Source organism: Mugil cephalus, chromosome 13 (genome assembly GCF_022458985.1).
Source record: "Mugil cephalus isolate CIBA_MC_2020 chromosome 13, CIBA_Mcephalus_1.1, whole genome shotgun sequence".
Lineage (NCBI taxonomy): Eukaryota > Metazoa > Chordata > Actinopteri > Mugiliformes > Mugilidae > Mugil > Mugil cephalus.
Window position 1 is genome coordinate 1,311,964 of NC_061782.1, and position 22,127 is coordinate 1,334,090.

The following is a 22,127-nucleotide window of genomic DNA, read 5'->3' on the forward strand; positions in this document are numbered from 1 at the left end:
ATGTATGTGTATATATATGTATATATATATATAGTACAAGTTTAGAATATCTGTTGTTTATTCGCTTTTTGTGATGAAATGCTGTTTCGCAAACGTCTGAGAGAAGAACGAGTCGTTAGCTCGTTAGCTAGCTTCCAGGGCTACCAAGCTAACATGCTAACCTGGGACCGGAGGTTGCCTGTTCGTTTTTAACAAAAAAAAAAACGACGTTGAGGACTAAACTACAAATTAATTATCATGCATTATTAATATCGAAATGATATATAGGGATTTAGTTCAGTAAATTCTGTCTCCGCTTTGAGCTGTATATCAATTATTGCCACATTGTAATCAGGCAGCAGACGGGACAGCTAATTATAAGGCGTTGAACTTCCGCCCGTCAGACTCGTTTCGGGAAAGAAGGGTGTGGACGCATTGTCACCGCTAACGTGAATAAATGTTAATTTTCGGTGATATGACCGTACTAATTCTCTCGATCCTGTGTTGATACGTGATCATGGAAGGATCCGCTCAGTTCTGTCTCCTGGTTGTGCTGCTGTTTGTGGCGCCCGATTCTGCCGAAGCCCAGAAAACACCGTCGTACTTCAAGCTTGGCGGTACGTTGACTCTGAGGCCTCCTTTCTCTGGGACGATCACCAGCATCGTTTATAAGTTCGGTGGTAACCTGGTGGCTGAATATGCGGACAACGGGGTTCCTTTGACTTATTACAGCACCTTTAGAGGACGCACAACCCTGAACATTGGAACTGGAGAGTTGGAGATCAACAACATGGGTAAAGATGACATTGGAGAGTTTGTAGTGGAGATCAACAACGTCGTCCAGAGTCAAAGGTTTGAAGCTGTGGAGATCAAGGATGTACCTGATCCTTCTGTGAGTGTGAAACCATTAGTCTGTGACTCATCTTCATCCAACTGTAGCCTGTCTTGTGATGGAGAAATTAAAGAGTCTGAACCGGTCACTTTCTCCTGGAGGAAAGATGACGGAGAATGGAAGGAGTCAAAACAAGTCCTCAAAATCACCAACGATGAGGAAACTAAAAAAGTAAAGACGTTCTCCTGCAAAATGAAGAACCCAGTCAGTGAGAAAGAGAGTAAACCTGAAAAGAATCCATTTCACCCAGAGTCAGACCCCAAACCCGATCCAGATGTGGGTGGTATCGTGGCTGGTATTCTGATCCCAGTTTTGATCATTATTGGTGGTGGTCTTGGGTATTGGCAGAGAGACAAAATCAGGCTTTTGCTTAATCGATCGGGGGACTCCAAACCAAAAGAGACTGGCGACCCAGAAGCCTCCAAACCGAATAGTCCAGTTAACACCAACAGGGAAAAAATCCCCCTTAATCCGACTGGCAACGCAGAAGCCGCTAAATCTGGGGAGTGAACTTAAAAGGACAAAGAATGAAGCTGTGTTGCTCCTGCATCAGATCCACCGCATCAGAAGTTCCTCCCGTCTGGAATATAAGCAGTATTTTTTATTTTATTGTTTTTTATTTGTCGCCGCATCATCATCTCTTGCTGTTTCACACATGGAATGGGACTCTTTTCTTCTATATCGTAGTTTAACTAATTTTTTTCGTCCAACATCAGTGCATAATTAACATGCAAAAAAAGAAAAGGATTGTCAGTTTAACTCCACATGAACAATGTTCCTGCCTCATTCCAGGCTGCAAAGTGACTTCTCTCCATCACTGTTATTTAAATGTGCTTCCTACAATCACTTTTTATATTTCGTTGTTCTGAACGAGCCCATGTGGACCTGAGAGTACGTCTCAGTGGACCTGCTCCTATCGCATGAATTTGAGAAATGACTTCAGCTTGTGTGAAATTTTACCAAATATTAGCACTTTTAAATACGTAACGGCTTAATGGACATGAACAGATGATGCTTGTATCATATTCAGCATGTGTGGTTCCTTTTAATCATGTCTCCATCACATCTGTGATTTTATTGTGTATCTACCATGTTACATGTTCTCTAAGGGACGAGGACAAAGGAAAATATCAGTGTGAAATAACAGTGTACTAGTAAATGTAAATACGACCACAGTGATTGCTGAACAGCTTGAATGGTGCCATGCGTTTAATTTATGTGTGTTTGAATGTTCATTCTGTGCCTTATCAATAAATAGATTATTAATAGTGACTGTGTGAGGATGTGTCATTAAATCTAAAAGAAATAAATAAACAGGAAGAGGAGTTACACTCTTTCAATCTTCAAGGGCATTAAAATACAGAAAATATCTAAAGAAATATAACGACTGGAACAAAAACTGTAAAGAGAGTTTTCAGGTCGTCTTTAATTCTTAAACGTGTGAATATTATTTTTGTTTTCTTCAGACCACATTCATTTCCAGGTGTTAAACTTTCCTCGTCAAGTAACAAGATTTAAGGAGAAAGAAACTTTTTTCTGAATAACTAACTTTAACCCCACAAAGAGAATTAAAAGCCACAGATATTTAGAATGAATACAATCATAAAATAAACGTATAGTTGTTTCTAGGTGTTAAAGAATTCACAGGATTGAGAAAAATTAACACGTTTTTTTGTTTGTTTTAGAAACTTTTATAGGATAAATCCACTTTCTCACAATGAATGTTAACAGAAAGTTTCCAGTAAAGTTTTTTTTGCTGTATTAAAAGCTAAAAGTGTTGTTATTACACTGGTTTTATCTTTAAAGTATTGATCTCTTGGATCGATCGACGACAGCAGGAGGAAAGATCCCTGGACAGTATCCGCCACACGTTCCTTCAGACTGGATTTGATAAGATGTGGAGTATAGAGCTCATCTCAAAACGTCGTAACAACATAAGCAAACTAACCACTTAGTTGGCGAAACTTCACCAGCAGGTTCTACTTTTTTGGACGTTGCTTTAAAAACACATGTCAGGACTCCACTGAGGAATAATAGACATTCTTCATCAAGGAAAACCTGTGTTTTATAGAGACTGGACAGATAAAGTATTTGGTGCATAATGGATGTTTTAGATGCAATTAAAGACATACACAACAAAATAATGAATCATTTTTATCCATCTAGTGAATTTTTAAGACTAAGATTTGGATTTGAAAGCAACTTGTGAGTTTTCTGTAAACGTGATACTGAAACATCAGAGCAACTCTTTACCACGTGCTCTAAAACCCGGCTGTTCTGGAAAGTGTTTACACACTGGTTGAAAAGAAAAAAAAAAACAACAACAATGACTTGGACTACAACAGCATTACCTCTGGTGTTATATTAAAAGACAAACAGATGGATTTAACGATAAATTTCTTTATTCATAAAGATAAATATCTAAAAAAACTTAAATGAATTCCACCTCTATATTCAGTCCCTAAAACCTATCGAGTCTAAACATGCAAATATTCAAAAGTGATTTGACTAATGTAGCGCAACAGTTGTTTCACATGTCTTTTTTTTTTATTTATTTTTTGTTCATTTAAGGTTATTCTACTAACACTAATCTCTGAAACATGATGTCTGCTGGTGTTGAATTTTTGACACAGATATTATTTCTTTAAAATAAGAAAAAATTTAAAAAAAAAGAGCGTTAGGAAGAAGGGAGGCCGGAAGTGAGGGCTACTCACTTCCGTTTCTTTCGTAGCTAATAGACACAATAATAGCATATATGTGTTTTTTTGTTTGTTTGTTTGTTTTTAAACATTAAATGATGATATACTGGTATACGACTCCTTGTACCGGGTCTAAAATACTCAGCGAGAGGGAAATGGCCACAGAGTGCGAAGCCGGAAGTGAGCGGAGGGTTATCCTCTCGCTTCTTCGAGCTATTTCGTGGCTAATAAACAGAATTGTATCGTTTCTGTGTTTGTTAAAATAACAAAATATACACGTATTTTTTTGTTAATTGTCTTTTTTAAAGTGAGATACTTCTGTACGAATCCCTGTCGTTCAATCTGAAATGTTTAAAGACATGAAAACGGTCACGGAACAAGAAGCGAAGCCGGAAGTAAAACTCTGCATATTTCTTAAAGAGAATCGATTAAGACATCGGACGTAACTTGTAACACAACAGATTTAAAACATTGAAACTACATTATTTATCTTTTTTTCTTTATCTACATTAGAAAAAAGAATAAGTGATATATTTGTTATTCGTTAGTGTCTTTCACTGTGCACGTTTAAACTATTACTCATATTTACAGGAAGGAAGTTTGGGTGTGGAGTCTGCCGGTGCAGGGCTGTGGTTGTTACCGTTTTCCCAGTTCTTTGCTGATAAGTGGACATGGCTGCTATGCTGCTGATGGTCTTTCTGGTGATTCTGAGCCATGCTGATGCTGAGAAGATCCCTTCATACTTCAAGTTTGGAGAAACTCTGACCCTACAGCCTGCTTTCTCTGAGAAGATCACCAGTATTGTTTATAAGTTTGGTGGTAACCTGGTGGCTGAATGGGTGGGCAACGAGGTTCCTTTGACTTATTACAGCACCTTTGATGGACGCACAACCCTGAACACTACAACTGGAGAGTTGAAGATCGACAACATGGGTAAAGATGACACTGGAGAGTTTGTAGTGGAGATCAACAACGTCGTCCAGAGTCAAACGTTTGAACCTGTGGAGATCAAGGATGTACCTGATCCTTCTGTGAAGGTGAGACCTTTAATCTGTGACTCGTCTTCATACAACTGTACTGTACAACTGTTGTGTGATGGAGACATTAAAGAGTCTGGACCGGTCACTTTCTCCTGGAGGAAAGATGAAGGAGCCTGGAAGGAGTCAGAACAAGTCATGAACATCACCAACGATGAGGAAACTAAAAAAGTAGAGACGTTCTCCTGCAGAATGAAGAACCCAGTCAGTGAGAAAGACAGTGAACCTGAACAGAATCCGTTCAATAAAAGCTCTGGAGGAACATCTGGAGGAACATCTGGAGGAGCAGGGTGGGTCTTTTTCTTGCTTGCGCTCTCATTTGGAAACATTTTTTAATTTTACCACCGTCTGCATCTTGTTGTTATCATCGGTGTTGTTCTTCTTCTCATTTTAAATCCTATGTCTCTTTTATTTACTCCCGACGGTGACGATGACGAATGTTCTCAACTATTTAATCAGTGCCCGTGACTTTAAAACGTGAAATGAAGAAAATAAATGTTTTTGTTAAATTTATATTTCCATATTTAAAGAAGGTTTTTCTAAAACAAAAGAGAACGAAAGACATTTAATGGTTGCATAGATTGCACAAAGCCAGGATAAGGGATTTAGCCTGGATATGTTGGTTATCCTGGAGGAATTTAGCCCTAAGCCGGTTGCACAAGAGCAGGATAACTTTATCCTGGACCAGTAACCATGGTGATTTATCCTCTGCAACTAGCCTGAACCAGGATCAGATCGATCCTGTGTTGGATCTGTTGTCAACTCTGTGAGAAATTAATGTGTTTTGCAGCTTTTTCATGGTCTTTCTAGACATGTGACCTGCGTCTAAATTTTATAAATATTGTTGTTTCATTTGCCGGTTGACTTTTATCTTTAGTTGTATTTATTTACACAGATTATATATAAAGACAAAAAGCCCATAAAATAGAGAAATTATTCACTGTTGTGTCTAAAAGGTTCCTCATCATTCTAACTCTTCTTTTAACTTCAGTCATTTTCTATTAATTCATTTGGTTTTATTACTGACAACACTAATGAATCACTGCAGTTGATTAGATTTTTACTTTTAAAGATGCCCGTCTTCATGACGGCTTATCTGTTTTTATATTATATTTGTATAATGTGTGGTCTATATTTGTCTATTGTTAAGCACCTTTGTTATTATGATGTGTGTGTAACAATAGAGGTTAAGAAATTATGCATTTTGTTGTGTTGTTAGATACATTCACTGATGTTCTACTTCACAGAAAACACTACTGACCAATTGGTCAAAGAGCAACTTATTTCCATTATTCTTTGCTAAGTGCTTAATTTATGATTTTTGTCAATAAATGATCTGGTGTGATACTTTTTAATCTTTCCTGTGTGCGTGCTTTTTGTCTAGTATGTCAAAATCCCAAAAAGGACACATGCTTTTTCTAGATACGATTTTATTTTTACACCAGCACCATTTCTCATCTTTGAGCCTGGATTGGAGAACACACTCCATCACAAATACAGTTACAGTGTGCACTGGAAGGCTTCACCCTTTTCCTGTTCCTCAATCTCTCGCTCCGCTTCCCAGTGTTCTCGTTTTAGTGTCCAGCTTCCTTTTTCTCTCTGAATGTCACCAGTCTTCTTTTGAGGCTGTGCAGTGTCTGGGCACATATTTTTTATTAGGACCTCATCACTGACTTTATTTTGAAAGCATTCTGGAGTCCAGTGAAGCCTGTAATTTCAAAACATGTACAGAACTAACTGGGTCGTCTTCTGGTGGCTCCAAAAGTGTAACAAGCCTTAACCCTAAGTCAGACAGTACAATATTATCAAGCCTGTTTAATCTGTAGTGGAACTGAGCCTCTTAAGAAGCTGCTATTTTCTGTTGCACGGATCGAGTGAATCACGGCCCCCTCCCTGCTCCCTTTCCTTGGTTAAGATCCACTGCCAGCTACGGAAATTATTTGGCACCAGCATGTTCTTTATTATCTATATTTGGTTTTCACTTGTTGCCAGGTTCTTTTCTGGCCAGACAAGTTTATTCTTTATGATGGATGAAACAGAACAGAACACAGGAGAATAGATTTAATGCATAACACGGACACACAGGGTAGATCATTTCTTTGAGCTCAGTTCTACTCTACATAACATGAGTAACACACGCTTCCTTGGGCCACTTTAAAGCAAATAAACACTTTTATCTCTCTTCTCCCTTTCTCCCCTTTTTAACTGCGCTAATATTTACATTTTGTTCTTATGATGCCCTTTAATTCTTCATATTGTCCAAAAAAGCAGCTCTTGTTCGGTGGTGGTGAAGTAGGACGAGGGAGGTGCGAAGTCGGAAGTGAAGGAAGGTGCTCCTCTTCTCCTCTTCGTCTTTGGCGGCGTTAATACTTATTTTAGAATAAATAAATATTTTTATTTAATTTTTTTTTCAGAATTAACGTTTATTTTCTATGTATACATTTAACGGATAGAAAGAATGTTGGTGTTTCATAAATTATCCAAAAATATTCAGCGACAAAGGAAATAGCTCGAGGGCGAGAAGCGAACCCGGAAGTGAGCGGAGGGGGTTCATCTCCTCCTCCTGCTGCTGCTGCTGCTCTTTGGCGGCGGTGATGCTAAACAGTGAAGTCGCAGGTCCGCTGCACCAGGAATGGATTTAGAAGAAGCTTTTCAAGTTGTCGGCGAATTTGGACCGTACCAGAAGCGAGCCGTAGCCGTTCTTGTCCTGACCCAGGTTGGCGAATCCAAAAACAAATGGTTTATGTCACGGGGGAAAGTAGTTCGTGCAGTTAACGGATGCAGCTGCAGCGCTACGTGGCTTTCAGACACTTCCCTGGTGAAGTTATTTATGAGTTAAAGTGTCAACTACCAAAACAACACTTTCACAATATAATTAAAATTATAATTTAATTATATAATAAGCTGACCTATAATCAGCTGACCTGATTTGATTATAAGTTAGCTTGGTGTGAGTGGAGCAAATGTGATTTCCTGGAAGGGTCCAGACTCCATACAAAAAACATCTAAAGTAGCGTTTTAGTGTTTCTTTAAAAGTTTAAAAATCACTGCAGCTCACAAATAAACATATTTACACATAAAAATTAACCACTATTTAATTCGGCCCTACATACAAGGCTCGTTTAACTCTAAATGAACTGTGTCAAACTATTTAAATCTCGACTCTGTTAGCTAGAGCAGTTAGCTCTGCATTGACACGCAAACAAAAACATAAATCATTTAAAACCTGTTGAAAGAAAATGACCCATAAACAAGAGCCGAATTCACCACAGGGACCTAAATATTCCTTAGGAGTAGAAGTAATATGTCGCATTGCGTATATTTGTTACGTAAAAAAATATTTAACCGAAAACGTCAACTTTTGTAAATGAAGTTTGGCGAAGAAGCTAAGCTAACGCCCCCTTTAGCCATATGCGGTTAAGCTAGGGAAAACATTTAAACATCTTATAACCTTTAGGTATTTTTTTCAGCCATCCATGTATGATTCATATTTTTATCTCAATAAATAAATATTAAATTTAGGTCCTGGTGGAATAATATGTAACTCCCTTTATGTGTGAAAGTATTAAACCACACAATTTCCATCAGAAATTGTGTGGTTTAAGATGAAACTGCTTAAATTATGTTTGAATTGATATAATCTTATTGTTTTCTTTGTGTAAATGCTTCATTTTAATCTGGCGTTGGGGAACATAACAACTCCAGGTTTGTTATTTTTTGCTTCTAAGTGCGTTTGGTTTGTTGTGTGTTCCAGGTGTACATGGCCTGTCAGTCCATGCTGATCGTCCTGGTTGGATATACACCTGAGTATCGGGTCGAGCCGCAGGACGGCGTCCCATCCAACCAGCAGGAGCATCCACAACGCGTCACCTTCACGGAAGACATCGACTCCATAGTGACCGAGGTGGACGTTCGTTTATCTGTAAGATTCAGCGGATTTTTAACTGGAGAGTGTGTTTTTTTAAATCTGTCTTTGTCTTTCAGTGGTTTCTGATCAGGCAGCAGGCCTACAAGGTGAGTCTCGCCGGCTCGCTGTTCTTCGCCGGGCTTCTGGTCGGGAACATTTTCTTTGGACCCCTCTCCGACAAGATCGGCAGGAGGCCCGTCTACCTGACAGGTGAGAGAGAGTTTTAAAATGTAAAAGGTGTGAACCAAACACGACTTTAGGAGGGTTAATATCTGGACAAACCAGACTTTAAAGCTGCATTAGTTGACCCGAGTTCTTTGCCGCTCTTTCCCAGGTCTGTTTTTCGAGGTGGTCTTCGGTTACGTGACCGCCATGGCGCCGAGCTACGAGGTCTTTGCGGCGTCGCGTCTCCTGGTGGGGCTGATGAACGGCGGCATCGGCCTCGTCTGCTTCGTCCTCACGCAGGAGTACGTGGGCCGGTCGTACTGGGCCATGACCGGTAGGAGAAACGCTAAAAACACGACGTACTCCGGACAATGCACCACTCAGGACACTACTCAGGACAATGCACCAGTGTTTCACAGCTGTTGGGAAGCAATTAGAGTCGAGTGTTTCCATTGTTACTGACGAATCCACTCAACAACCAGAGACCAGAGTAGAATAGTTTGGTTTAAATGAAGGGGAAGGAAGTGAAGTGAAGTGGTTGTCGTGTTAATGGTGAGCGTGTGATCCTTCAGGGACGCTGACCAGCATGACGTTCGCCGTCGGCATCGCCCTCTTCGGAGCGCTGGGATACTTCATCCAGCCGTGGAGGAACCTGGCCACGGCGGCCAACTCGTCCGGCGTCCTCTTCTTCCTGCTCTCTGTGTGAGTGCAAAAGGCGAAATCCGAACCCACGACAGAGAGGACGACGCTTTTAGAAGTGTCTCCTCAAACAAACCGGTTTTACCGGGACGGGCGGTTTTAGTGCTACTCTGGGGTATTCACACATATAAACAGAAGAGAAGTGGACCTCATCTCTGCTTTCACTTCTTCTTCTTCTTCTTCTTCCTTCCCAGGACTCTCCCAGAGTCTCCTCGCTGGCTGTATTCTAAAGGAAAGACGGAGCGAGCCGAAGAGGTAAAGAGGAAAAGGACGAGGCCTGAATAAAAAATGATTTACATATTCAAATGAGTGTTTTTATTGCCAGTAATGTGACAATGAGCGGAGTCACGCAGTGGTTTCGTCTTTTTGCTGTGGAAACCACTATCAGCTCAGGAATGTTTGACAAAAACATGCTCGGTGTTGGAGAAGGACTTTTAAACCAGTGTAGCTCAAGTCCTGAATAAACTTTATTAAATACTTAAATAGAAGCCGTATGGTTTATCATTGGTCCTATCAGAGGAACGCACTGTCCTCAAAGTCCTGGGACACTTGGACAATGCTGACCTCTGACCTGGTTCTGGGTGGTCATAATGTTATGGCTCGATCCAAACGACTGTGACTTTACCCCTTCATCTTTTTCAAAGGTCCTGCGCTACATGGCGCTGAGAAACGGCAACGCTGCCAAGAACCTCACGCTCCAGCGCGTCGGCGCCGCCGCCAAGGCCGGCCGTAACCACGACAACGGGGACGCCGGCGTCCTGCACCTGGCGCTCCACCCGGTCCTCCGCCTGCGCACCATGGTCCTCATGTACGTCTGGTGAGTGTTTCCCGCAGGAGACGCCTGGAGCTCGGCTGATCAAGTCCGACCCTGAAAAATCACGTGACGACACGTCCTGCAGTTCAGAACCTGCCTGAGAATCCGTCTGATTTTAGGTCAATTGACGCGTGGTCAGAGATATTAGTCGGTTCATGAGTGATTTCTTTAAAAACTGGATCTGGAGCTGCTCTCAGTGAGTTCTGCTGCTTTATTTCATCAACTAATAACATCTTAAAATGTCTGTGGTGGTTTACCAGTTGTTCAGGTCGCGGTATAAATTAAAGAACAAGCTGGAACACAAAGATTATTAGACTTGTCATATTTTTTCAGCTCCAAAAAATGACTGCGGGGGGAGTTTGTTGTTTTAAATTTAGCCAGACACTCACTTGTAACTGGAGGAATCTGATAGATCAGGTTTCCTTTTCTTTTCCACCACCCACAGACCTTTAGAATAAAATGAAGTGGCTGCACTTTGAGGTTCGTTCATCTCGTTCCACCTTACTGTTCATGTTCATTTTCAGTTGTTGGCTACAGCCTCAACGAGTCTCCAGTTTCCTCTTTCTCTTTTACTTATCGGAGCATATCTGTTTCCTCGCGTTGTATTTGGGATGCGAAGGCGTCTCAGGACACGTAGTGAACAAACTGCCCCCGAAGGATAAAAGAATTTCATCTGAAAGCTTCAGACGCACGGCAACTAAGTTCAGCTTCGCTGGATTCTGCTGCCGTCAAATCTGCCCATAATGGAACAGGAGAAGAAGAAGAAGAGTGAAGAATGTAGAGAAGAAGAAAGAAGATGTAGGAGGAGGAAGAAAAGAAGAAGCTAGAGCAGTAGAAGAGAAATATAGCAGGAAAGGAAGGAGACGGAAATGAAGAAGAAACAGGAGTAAAATAGATGGAGAAGGGAATGTTGTGAAGAAGATAGAGGAAGAGGGACGATGAGAAAAAGAAAAGAGTGGAGAGGAAGGAGAATAAATGAAGAGGGAAGAGTTGAAAAAGAATAACAAGCAGGAAGAAAGGAATGAGGAGGCGAAGGAATGAAGAACTGTCTTATAATAAAACAGTGTTAAAGTTACGTCGTCTCATCATCGTTTCTCGTATTAATCCACGATTTATCCTTATTTGATTCATGGTTAATAGAGTTTGACGCCTCCAATCTTTTAAACTTCTACAAGTTGAAAAGAATCCTCTTTCTCTATCTCTTCACGTCAAATTCTCAGTTTCATTCATACGATACGAGACAAACAGATCATCTTCATCTTCCTCTTCACAAAACCAAACACGCTCAGCAATAAATACCGACGTTTGATTCTCTTGGTAACACAAATGGGATGGATAAAAAAATCGATTTAAAAATACTAAAAAAGAATCAAACACCATTAGAGCGATGGTCAGTATTTTTTAGGATACGGTTCATTTCATTCATTTAATTCATGATGTTTAAGGCAGTTTTTTTTTTGTGTTGTTGTGTTTATTGGATGGTTTCTCCTCTTCTTTTGCTACTTGTGTTTTAAGGTCTGTTTGACTCCTGTCACATCAGTTTATTCCTTTATCATCTGTATTATATATATAAATACGTAGTTTTATGTGTGCAAATACATGCGCAGCACTATTTTATAGAACCTCGTAGTCATGCTTCTCATTTCTTCTCCATTACTGCTCATGCACTACTGCTGTTTAGCTTCATGCTTCATGTTTCATGCTTCCTCTGGGGGATTCGAGCTGTTTCTACACAGTAAAGACGATGTATAGGTAGAATAACGAAGGCTGTTACCGTAGGTACGCCTGCAGCCTGGTGTACTACGGTCTGACTCTGGGTGCAGGCGAGACGTCCGGTAGCCGCTACGCTAACGTGGCTATGTACGGGCTGGTGGAGCTGCCGGCCTACCCGCTCTGCATGTACTTCATCAACAAACACTGGTGAGTCACCTACACCTCAGCGTTAGGGCCTCTTACACAGAAAAGGTCCCACATCCTTCCGGTGAAACCGCCACTAAACTCAATTATTAACTGCTCAGTTCCTCCTTTAAGGGCTTTGTTGTGTTGTCGCACAGGGCCGGGAGGAGGAGAAGCATGGCCAGTTTCCTGTGCCTTGCCGGCTTTGCCTGCCTCTGCACCATGTTCATCCCCGAGGACACGGGTGAGACGCTTTTTACGAGCTTCCATGGAGGGGGTGTGAATGTCTTAGTGTGGTGGTGTGTGTAACGTAGAGAACAGAAACGGGTTCTCCTTCTTAGGAAATAATGATGCATGTGAGGAAGTATGCGCAGGGAGGAAGCTTTCGCTTCGGGCAGGGCTCATCTGTCTGACTGATTTCAGAACCAGGGTGTGTCTTCTTTAGTGGAGGGATTGAAGAATCACCCAGAAGTAAATACTTCCTCATCTGTACAAAACATGCAAACCACTGACAGTGTAAAAAGAGAACTGAATCATACTAATAAACAGAAATATTCTAGTTTTGCATGTGTGAGGTGTTAAAGTTAGTGAAGCCTGGTCTCCAGTTTCTGCTCAAAACTAAATGTTCCTGGTAACATCTGATCCCATTCAGATCAGAACCAGGTGAGTTGTGAGATGTTGATGCTCCAACATTTCTACTGGATGAAGGTCAGGACTTTGACTTGTTCCTAAACATTCATCTGGTTCTTCTGGAGAACCACTGGTGTTCTTGGGCTCCTTGTCTTCCTCCATGACCCAGTTTCTCTTCACATTCAGCTCATGGACTCATGTCCTGACATTTTCTTTCAGAGTTCACTGGTAGAATTCACAGTTCATTGGTCCATCAATGATGAGCAGATGCAGCAGAACAGGCCCAAACCAGGACATTAGCGCCCCCATGTGTCATGGAGGGATGAGGTTCTGATGCTGGAATGCAGTGTTGGTTCATCTCCAAACATTTAAACCAAACTATTCTACTCTGGTCTCATCTGTCCACTAAACATTGTCCCACATGTCTTTGTGGACAGAGAGCAGTGTCTTTGGTTGTTGAGTGGATCCATCAACATGAACATCAGCCAATGTGAGAGAGGCCTTTAGCTGCTTAGAAGTTCCCCTGGGTTCCTCTGGTTCCTCTCCCACTATGATGGAGTGATGTTTGTTGGTGGACCACTCCTGTGGAGGGAACAGTCGTCTTCAATCTGTCTGACTCTCTGTGGATTATTTGTGGCTTCCAGACTCTTTAGAGATGTTGTGGAACCTTTTCCAGCCTGATGAGCAACAACAACTCTTTTTCTGAGCTCCTCACAAAGCTCCTTTCATCTGTTGTCATCACACACTTCAACACAAACATGAGACAAATCCCTGATTCATAGAAACTAAATCAGGAACTGAACCAGGAACTGAACTCATGGCCTCTGGTTTGACCTGATCAAGGATTGATTTGATTCTTTCCAGGGACTCTGGTGAACGTTACGTCTCTGGCTCTTCTGGGAAAACTGTTGGTCAGTGCAGCATTCAACATCGCCTACGTCTACACGTCTGAGCTTTACCCAACGGTTATCAGGTGATCCGTCGGCCTTCAGCCAAATGTTTGAATGCTTTTGTTCGTGTTAACATCCCAAAATACTGAATGTGTCGTTTATGTTTCAGAAATGCTGGTTTGGGAGTTTGTTCCATGTCGTGCAGAGTGGGAGGAATCCTTGCACCTTTCGTTCCTTCCATGGTAAGAGAGTGAATGTAAAAAGACTCGTCCACTTCTTTGTCGAGTTTGTAAAGAAAATACAGTCGATGTCACTCCGACTGGGTTCAAACAAGGCTTTAAATACCTTAAAATGTGTCCTCAGCCAGAGCTGGAGATCTGATGTAAATCAGCAGCAGCGCCACCATGTGGTCAGTAGAATATTGTATCAGCTGCTGTCTCTGATGGATCTCTACCTACCACTGGACCAGAACCAGAGACATGTGGAAAGGAAGGAAGGAAAGGAAGTAAGGAAGGAAGGATAAGGAAGGAAGTGGAAGGAAGGAAGGAAGGATAAGGAAGGAAGTGGAAGGATGTAGAAGGAAGGAAGAAGGGAAGGAAGGATAAGGAAGGAAGGAAAGTTCCTGAGTTACTTCTCTGCCGGTTCTTCCTGATGAGGGTGGTGTTGTGTGTCTGTGTGGTGTTGTGTGTCTCTTTGATGTTGTTTGTCTGTGGTGTTGTGTGTCTGTGGTTGTCTACCAGCTGTGCTGAGGTTTGTAACTGTGCTAATGGCGGTTTCCCTTCTCTGAACGTGCCTTGATTCACCCTCTGTATGACGAAATCTGAGAGGGCGTCTCCCTCCACTGCAAGAACAAGAACACAAACACTTCTAGGATGTATAAAGTAGATAAAAGTGTGTATCTATACAGTATATGACTGTGGTATTGTATATGTAGCAACATATACAACATATTCTTGACCCGGTCACCAGGAAAGGCTGCAGCACCCGGCTTCTCTGAACCGAAGCGTGAACCACCAACAGGAAGGTGTCGTCAGTCAAAATACTCTGGTTAAACTTTCAGAGGACGTTCAGGGACGTTCTCTGTGAACCCGATCCAGTTAAAAACATTTAGATCTTTATTCCGTCTGCAGCTCAGAAACCTAAACATCTGGAATCAGTTTTATCGCACATGTACAGTATCAGAACGAAGTCGTGGTCATCAGGGCGTTTCTGCACAGATTCTTGGAGAATTAAGTCTTCAGCTGTGACTGCGTTTTAGTTGCACCTCCCTAAAGTAAAAAAACAAAAAAAAAACAAACATGGAGTTTGGTCATTTTTTTCCCTTGATGACTCTGAAATATTAGAAGGCAGAGCTCAGCTGCTGTAAAGAAACGAAGTGGAAACTCTGGCCAATGATTCACACTGAAACCTCACCCTGCTGGATCTGAGTGGGCGGAGCTTCCTGGCTGCCATGGAGACGATTCAAAAAAACAAGAGAGAGTTCGTCACCACATGTTTATGATTCATGAAAAAGTTCAGAGAGAAACAACCTTTAAAGATGAGTAACTGGAAAAGTTTTGACCTTTTATTCACGTCCTCACCTGTGTTATTAGATAAACAGATAGATAAATAGACAGATACCAGATAGATAGATAAGTATCACATATTAACAGGTTTAAAGTGATCTTTTACCTTTAATCAACCATGTGAGCAGCGCGTCAGTTAAGTATCAGCATGTATCACCACCTAGTGGTCGGTTAGTTGAATTACACCAAATTATTTCCATCCAGCAGAGTTTGGTTATTTTGTTCTTATATCCTCTTAATAGAGAGTAAAATTTCTTTTTGTCATGTAGAATATTTTAAAAACAAGAGAAATGTTTGTTCTGATGTTTCATGAAAGAGTCTTTTAAGATGAGATAATGTTTTGTTCATATCTTTATTGAGGTGTTATTACTCATTTGATTGTCCCATCATGTGTTCTAATCCGCTGGACTTGGCTCTTTGAGTCTGGGACCGGTTTGTTAATGTTTAGCTCGTCTGTGGTCGGTTTCTACTTTAAATACGTAGCAGGTAATTAAGTGGGATATATTTGAATCGGAAAGGTAGAAATTTCCCTTGTAACTGGTTTAAAGTGACCTTTTACCTGAACTCAACCATGTGCAAGTTAAATATTAGCGTTTATTGACACCTAGTGGTGGATTAGTTGAATTACAGCAAAGGGATTTTCACCCCCAGGTGGTTTATAGATCCTGTTAATAGAGAGTGATTTGTCTTTCTGCCCTAGGAAGTAGATGATTGGTGTTTGTCTCTGCACCTTAATGCGACCGTGTGCGGTTGTGTGTGTTGCAGCGGGCGCTTCATACCTCGATGCCCTTCACCGTGTTCTGTCTGAGCGGACTGTCGGCCGGGTGTCTGGGCCTCCTCCTCCCAGAAACCCTCAACAAACCTGCAGCAGAGACTCTGGAGGAGATCGGCAGCTCCACGCGCAGCCGGGTTCTGGAGAGCAAGGTGACGTGGACTCTCTGATCTTACCTGGGCCAGGTACAACACCCTGGACCGGCTCGGTGAACACTGATCTGGTGTCAGTCCAGGTGTGGGGGAGGTCTGGGACCCGTGTGATCCCACTTTAATGAGTCCTGGTCCCGTCATAGACCTGCTGCTGACCTCATCCATTCATCCGTTCATCTGTTCATCTGTTCATTCTTTCATCCGTTCATTCATTCATCCACTGGTAGAAATGAACCTGAATCAGAGACGTCTGTTCATTAGTGACGAGACTTTAAAAGATCCTGGACCTGGAGCTGAGAACCAAACTAAACCTGAACCAAACTAGAACCAAACTGAACTAGAACCAAACTAAACCAAACCAAACCAGAACCAAACTAGAACCAAACTAAACTAGAACCAAACTGAACCAGAACCAAACTAAACTAGAACCAAACTAAACGAGAACTAAACTAGAACCAAACTGAACCAAACTGAACTAGAACCAAACAGAACCAAACTGAACTAGAACCAAACAGAACCAAACTGAACTAGAACCAAACTGAACTAGAACTAAACTGAACCAAACTAAACTAGAACCAAACTGAACAAGAACCAAACTAAACCAGAACCAAACTAAACCAGTACCAAACTAAACGAGAACTAAACTGAACCAGAACCAAACTGAACCAAACTAAACTAGAACCAAACTAAACTGAACCAGACTAAACTAGAACCAAACTGAACTAGAAGCAAACAGAACCAAACTAAACTAGAACCAAACTGAACCAAACTGAACCAAACTAAACCAAACTGAACTAGAACCAAACTGAACTGGAAGCAAACAGAACCAAACTGAACTAGAACCAGCCTAAACAAGAACCAAACTAAACCAGAACCAAACTGAACAACAACCAAACTAAACCAGAACCAAACTAAACCAAACTGAACCAGAACCAAACTGAACTAGAACCAAACTGAACTAGAATCTGATCCTTCCTTCCTTCCTTCCTTCCTTCCATCCTTCCATCCTTCCTTCCTTCCTTCCTTCCTTCCTTTCTTCCTTCCTTCCTTCCTTGTTTCCCTGGTCCTGGTTCTGGTCCAGTGGTAGGTTGAGATCCATCAGAGACAGAAGCTGATACAATATTCTACTGACCACATGGTGGCGCTGCAGCTGATTTACAGACATTTTAATTAGTTAATTAATTAGCACCAGGCTGAACACAGGTGATTAGAGACGACCAGTTTGGATCATGGACGTTTGGGCGGAGCCTCAGATTTAGTTGACTCCACCTACGGCACCAATTTAATTTAATTTGTCATCGATGTCTTTCCTTTTTTTTTTTTCAGGCTCTTTTGTATGAAGACGACGAATGAAGCTCAAACCACGACTGAAGCTTCGTCTTCACTGACGTCCACTCCTCGTTCCTCCTGGAGACGCTGCCTCAGAAAGGCGACCTCTGTCTCCTCGTTAATCTCGAAGGACCGACCTCCACAGGTTCTCTTCACATTCCAGCGAGGCTCGACCAGAACTCCGCCTCCGGGACCAGAACCAGAATCGTGTCCGGACTCAAATCGCTCTCCTTGTATTTTGGAAGCCACTCAGCGGAAGCTCTGTGGTGTTTGTGTCCTTATCTGGAGTCAGACCGGATAAAAGACGACTTTACATTCCAGTGAGTTTGACTTCACATCTGTATCTTTAATCAAGTAAACATTCCTCAAAATGTGTTTTAGGAGCAGGAAGGTGTCAGAGATGAGTCTTGACCACTCTGTTCTGATCAAACCAGCACAATACAAACATATAACCAGGGAACGGCGTAAACCTGCTTCTTTCTGGGATTTATCTGCAAAATGCGTTTTCTTTTTTTTTTTCTTGTAAAACGTCACAGTTTTACAAGGTTGTATAGATAAATGTATCAGCTTTTAGTTGCACATAACTGTGTAAAGGGTCACGTTGCTCTAATCAGCTTTAACGGACGTAGTTCACGGTTTTTAAATGGAAACATTTCCTGTTTAATTCGTATTTTCTTACAGATTGTTTACAGATTGGAATCTCATTGTCTTTTGATAGTAATTACGATAAGAAATTATTTTTATCACATCAACGTTGGGGGTCAGAGTGTAGTGACTGTTTATTGATCTTAAAGGGCCAGTGTCTCAGGTCTAGTGACTCCTAGTGGTGAGATTGTGTATTACAAAAACAAATAATAGACATAGAGGCCTCATGATTCCTTATTTCAGCTGCTATTCCAGTGAGTAAATCATACAAACGTTAAAGTTGACAGTGACTAAGCTCTAAATAAGTGTTTATTCAGAAGTTTCTGTAACGTTTATTAGTTTTTCACAGGTTTCATGTGGGTTTGAAATTATTGAGTTGTGGGATGTTTTGCATCATTTCTCTTTTTCAATCCCACAACTAATTTTAGAAAACAGGAAGGGGCTTGGTTTGTCGTCTGTCTAAAACCTAGAGGTGTGGGTTAGATAATCAGTTTATGTGCAGATTAATAAAGACAAAAACTGTTTTACAAATCATTTTATCAAACTGCCAGCGGCTGCAGCATCCTCAGCCCATCCTAGTGAAACCTCTCTGCATACTGTGCCTTCTCATGTCGCCTCTACAGATGTAAAACAAAACTATTTTTTACTCCACAGATGTAAAATGAATGTACAGAAATAATACCTGTGTTTAAATTATTTATTTATGGAAGTGAGAAATAAACATCCTCTTGTAATCTGGACTTGGTCTCTGTTTGTTCGCCGTGTCTTCCTGCTGCTCCATTTAAACATCATAAACTCAAATATTGATCTTAGCTGCTCACATGTTTAGTGTTTTATGGTTTGTCGCAATCTCTATTTGGATAAATGACACGTTTGAGAGTCAGTGTTTCTGTTTTCACTGAATACAAAAGATTAAAAATGAGTTCAATAAAGAAGCACAGAGACGCAGTGACCACAAACTATTTTTGCTTCACCTCTTTTTTTTAACATGAATGTTCTCATGAGAAACGTCGCCACAGACTCTGAAGGAAACCAGAGGGTGTTAGTTTGAGTTTCCTACAACTGTCACGGTGCTTTTCTGTCAGTCGTGTGTTGATACGTGATCATGGAAGGATCCGCTCAGTTCTGTCTCCTGGTTGTGCTGCTGTTTGTGGCGTCCGACTCAGCTGAAGCCCAGAATACACCGTCGTACTTCAAGCTTGGCGGTACGATGACTCTGAGGCCTCCGTTCACCGACAAGATCACCAGCATCGTTTATAAGTTCAAAGGTAACATGGTGGCTGAATATGCGGACAACGGGGTTCCTTTGACTTATTACACCAGCTTTAGAGGACGCACAACCCTGAACATTGGAACTGGAGAGTTGGTGATCAAAAACATGGGTAAAGATGACATTGGAGAGTTTGTAGTAGAGATCAACAACGTCGTCCAGAGACAAAGGTTTGAATCTGTGGAGATCAAGGAAGTACCTGATCCTGTTGTGACTGCAAGACCATTATCTTGTTGCTCGTCTTCATCCAGCTGTGGCCTGTGGTGTTATGGAGAAATTAAAGAGTCTGGACCGGTCACTTTCTACTGGAGGAAAGATGACGGAGAATGGAAGGAGTCAGAACAAGTCATGAACATCACCAACGATGAGGAAACTAAAAAAGTAAAGACGTTCTCCTGCAGAATGAAGAACCCAGTCAGTGAGAAAGAGAGTGAATCTGAACAGAATCCGTTCTGGAGAGAGGAAGCTGCAGACTCTGGGAAAGAGAGTGAACCTGAACAGAATCCGTTCTGGAGAGAGGAAGCTGTTCTGGAGAGAGACTCTGGACTCAGGGCTGAACTTATAGGAGTTGTGGTGAGATCCTTTGTTGTCCTGTTAGTCTCTGGGCTGCTTGTCTTCCTGCTGTGGAGAAAACGAAAACTTATCTGTTCCTGTAAATGTGGAAAAGGAGATGATGAAGAAGACGATGAAGGACTTTAGTCATGTATGAGCTCCTTAAACTGGTCCTGAGTATTTTCTTTCTACCAATAATAATCTATCAGATAAAGTTATTGGTCTGTCAGGTTGGTGGAGGCTGGACTCTGTTCTCTGTTGCTTCTACGAGTTCATCCTCGTCATGTATTCATTGACCTTCTGCTTTTGACTTTGGCTCCTAATTAAATCTCATCAAATTTCATATCAAACGTGTGACTTTTTTTTTTTTTTTTTTTAAAGCTCAAGCTTTTAAAGAAAAGATTTGTTATAAAACTAATGAAGAGTTAAATAAAAATGGAGAGTGTGATACATGTTCACTGAGAGGAGATTATTTTCAAAATATCTGTGAGTTCACATATAAAATGTGAACTGCGAAGTTGAAGAGTGGTTCTGCAGCAGGAAGTTTTAAACCACAGATAATCAGCGTCCGGATGCTGGAGTGAACCAGATTAAACAGATTAAATGTCACTGATGGAGACGCAGGACTAAGAAAAACACTTTGAACTAGATGCAAAGTCACTTCAACCTGCTATGTACAAACATATCGAGTAGAATATTGCTTCATCAGGGACTGAAGAAGCACAGTAACAGGTACACACTCACTTCTCATTATCCCTTGGCACAGCTTGGGGGGCCTGGTCCTCCGCTAGCAGGGGCATCTTGGGCTGGTGGTCTGTGGCCCCACGGCCGTTGGTAGGGGTACCTACCTAGGTTCTCTGTTGTCCTCTTGGCCTGGCTTTGTCTCCTGGTGCTGTGTGGCGACGGGTCTGTGGCGGCTCCCTTGGGTACCAGGTTGTTCCGGTATCGACCCGTTCGGGTGGTGGCTTGGTGCTTCCCCTCTCCCTTCGATGGGGGGCTGGGGTCTCTGCCTGCCGGGTGGGGGTTCCCTCTTCCTGTGGTCTCCCTGGCCATGGGGCCGGCACCTTGGCCCCCCTGCTCGGACGGCCCGTCCCTGGTTGGGCGCTGGGCCGGTGCCCGTCTGCGGGGGCTTTGCTGGGCTCCTGGGGGAGTCCCCTCGGCTGGAGAGGTGTCTCTGGTCTTGTTACCCATGCGCCCCACACTGGGGTGGAGGTTCTCGGGCGCTGGGGCTTCTGACCTGACTCTGGGCCCTGGTAATGGTCTCACTCATATTTAGGGAATGCCCACATGCATGTGTGTTGTCACCTGCCAGCCCGTGCTGGATCACATCAAGAAGAATCGATGAGTCCCGGATATTAAGGGCTGGATTATTGTTTTCACTCTATCACTACGTGCCCTATGGCAGACCTCTCTCCTTCCATTGGGACACCCTTACCCCCCTGGACTCTCTCATCTCTCCAGAGATGACTGTACCCAGTCATACTTAAATGAGGTGACTTGGGAAGCACAGAACCCTACACTCCACTAGTTCCCTACTAGCACCACATGTATCTCCTCCACTGTCCATCCTTCTACATCTTTTCTTTCCTCTGTTCCCCCCCTCTATCCACTGAGGTGTAGCACTGCCCTCCCTGCCACACAAGGTCACTACACTCAATAAAGACCAACAGGACAGTTCTCAGGGAGGCTGGTGATAGTCACACTCACGCACTGAAGTAATAAAGCTTTCAGCTGCAAGAATATAACTGCATCAAACTCATATAATGTCGACACCCTGTGGTGTTCAACTATGCAGACAAATGCAGACAAAAAAAGAAAGAAAAAAAAAGTCACTTCAACCCTCCATGGTTCCTCTGGTGGTTTATGGGACAGCGGCATCTCTATGAACCAATCAGCGTTCTGACTTGTGTTTGAGTAAATGCTGCATGATGCAACATGTTTTCTTCTGGTTTCACTGATAAAGTCATTATAGGATTTAAACAACATCAGATAAAAAAAGTGGGTTCTGGTGAACACAACTTCTTGTTCTTTTTTAACTGTGTGCCAACTTTAATTACTCATCAACAAAACCACTTAGAGAGATTCTGACTGTAGTGATGGAAACTTCAGAGTCTTGTCTTTAAAAAGAGACCGAGACCATGAATGAGCTGCAACATGTTCATCAGCAGCGTTCAGTTTATTTGTCCTAAATAAGCTGGAATGATGGGAGGTTAAAAAAAGACAAAAAAGAAGAA

General features: G+C 42.0%; 4 protein-coding genes across 4 annotated transcripts; all 4 read left to right on the forward strand.

The window, feature by feature from the left end:
- The first annotated feature begins 354 nt into the window (after positions 1–354).
- Positions 355–2,143, forward strand: LOC125018607. The gene has a single exon (XM_047602628.1). The coding sequence runs from the start codon at positions 497–499 to the stop codon at positions 1,379–1,381; it is 885 nt and encodes a 294-aa protein (XP_047458584.1). The 5' UTR covers positions 355–496; the 3' UTR covers positions 1,382–2,143.
- Positions 2,144–4,007: 1,864 nt separating this feature from the next.
- LOC125018614 lies at positions 4,008–5,962 on the forward strand. The gene has a single exon (XM_047602645.1). The coding sequence runs from the start codon at positions 4,242–4,244 to the stop codon at positions 4,941–4,943; it is 702 nt and encodes a 233-aa protein (XP_047458601.1). The 5' UTR covers positions 4,008–4,241; the 3' UTR covers positions 4,944–5,962.
- A 1,170-nt stretch (positions 5,963–7,132) lies between these two features.
- slc22a15 (solute carrier family 22 member 15) lies at positions 7,133–18,811 on the forward strand. The gene is made up of 13 exons (XM_047602614.1): positions 7,133–7,323; positions 8,362–8,511; positions 8,592–8,724; positions 8,849–9,013; positions 9,252–9,381; positions 9,573–9,633; positions 10,023–10,195; positions 11,972–12,112; positions 12,247–12,332; positions 13,583–13,691; positions 13,778–13,850; positions 15,939–16,097; positions 17,424–18,811. The coding sequence occupies exons 1-13, from the start codon at positions 7,240–7,242 to the stop codon at positions 17,448–17,450; spliced, it is 1,491 nt and encodes a 496-aa protein (XP_047458570.1). The 5' UTR covers positions 7,133–7,239; the 3' UTR covers positions 17,451–18,811.
- A 365-nt stretch (positions 18,812–19,176) lies between these two features.
- Positions 19,177–20,226, forward strand: LOC125019015. Its single transcript, XM_047603518.1, has one exon. The coding sequence runs from the start codon at positions 19,177–19,179 to the stop codon at positions 20,038–20,040; it is 864 nt and encodes a 287-aa protein (XP_047459474.1). The 3' UTR covers positions 20,041–20,226.
- Positions 20,227–22,127: the final 1,901 nt, after the last annotated feature.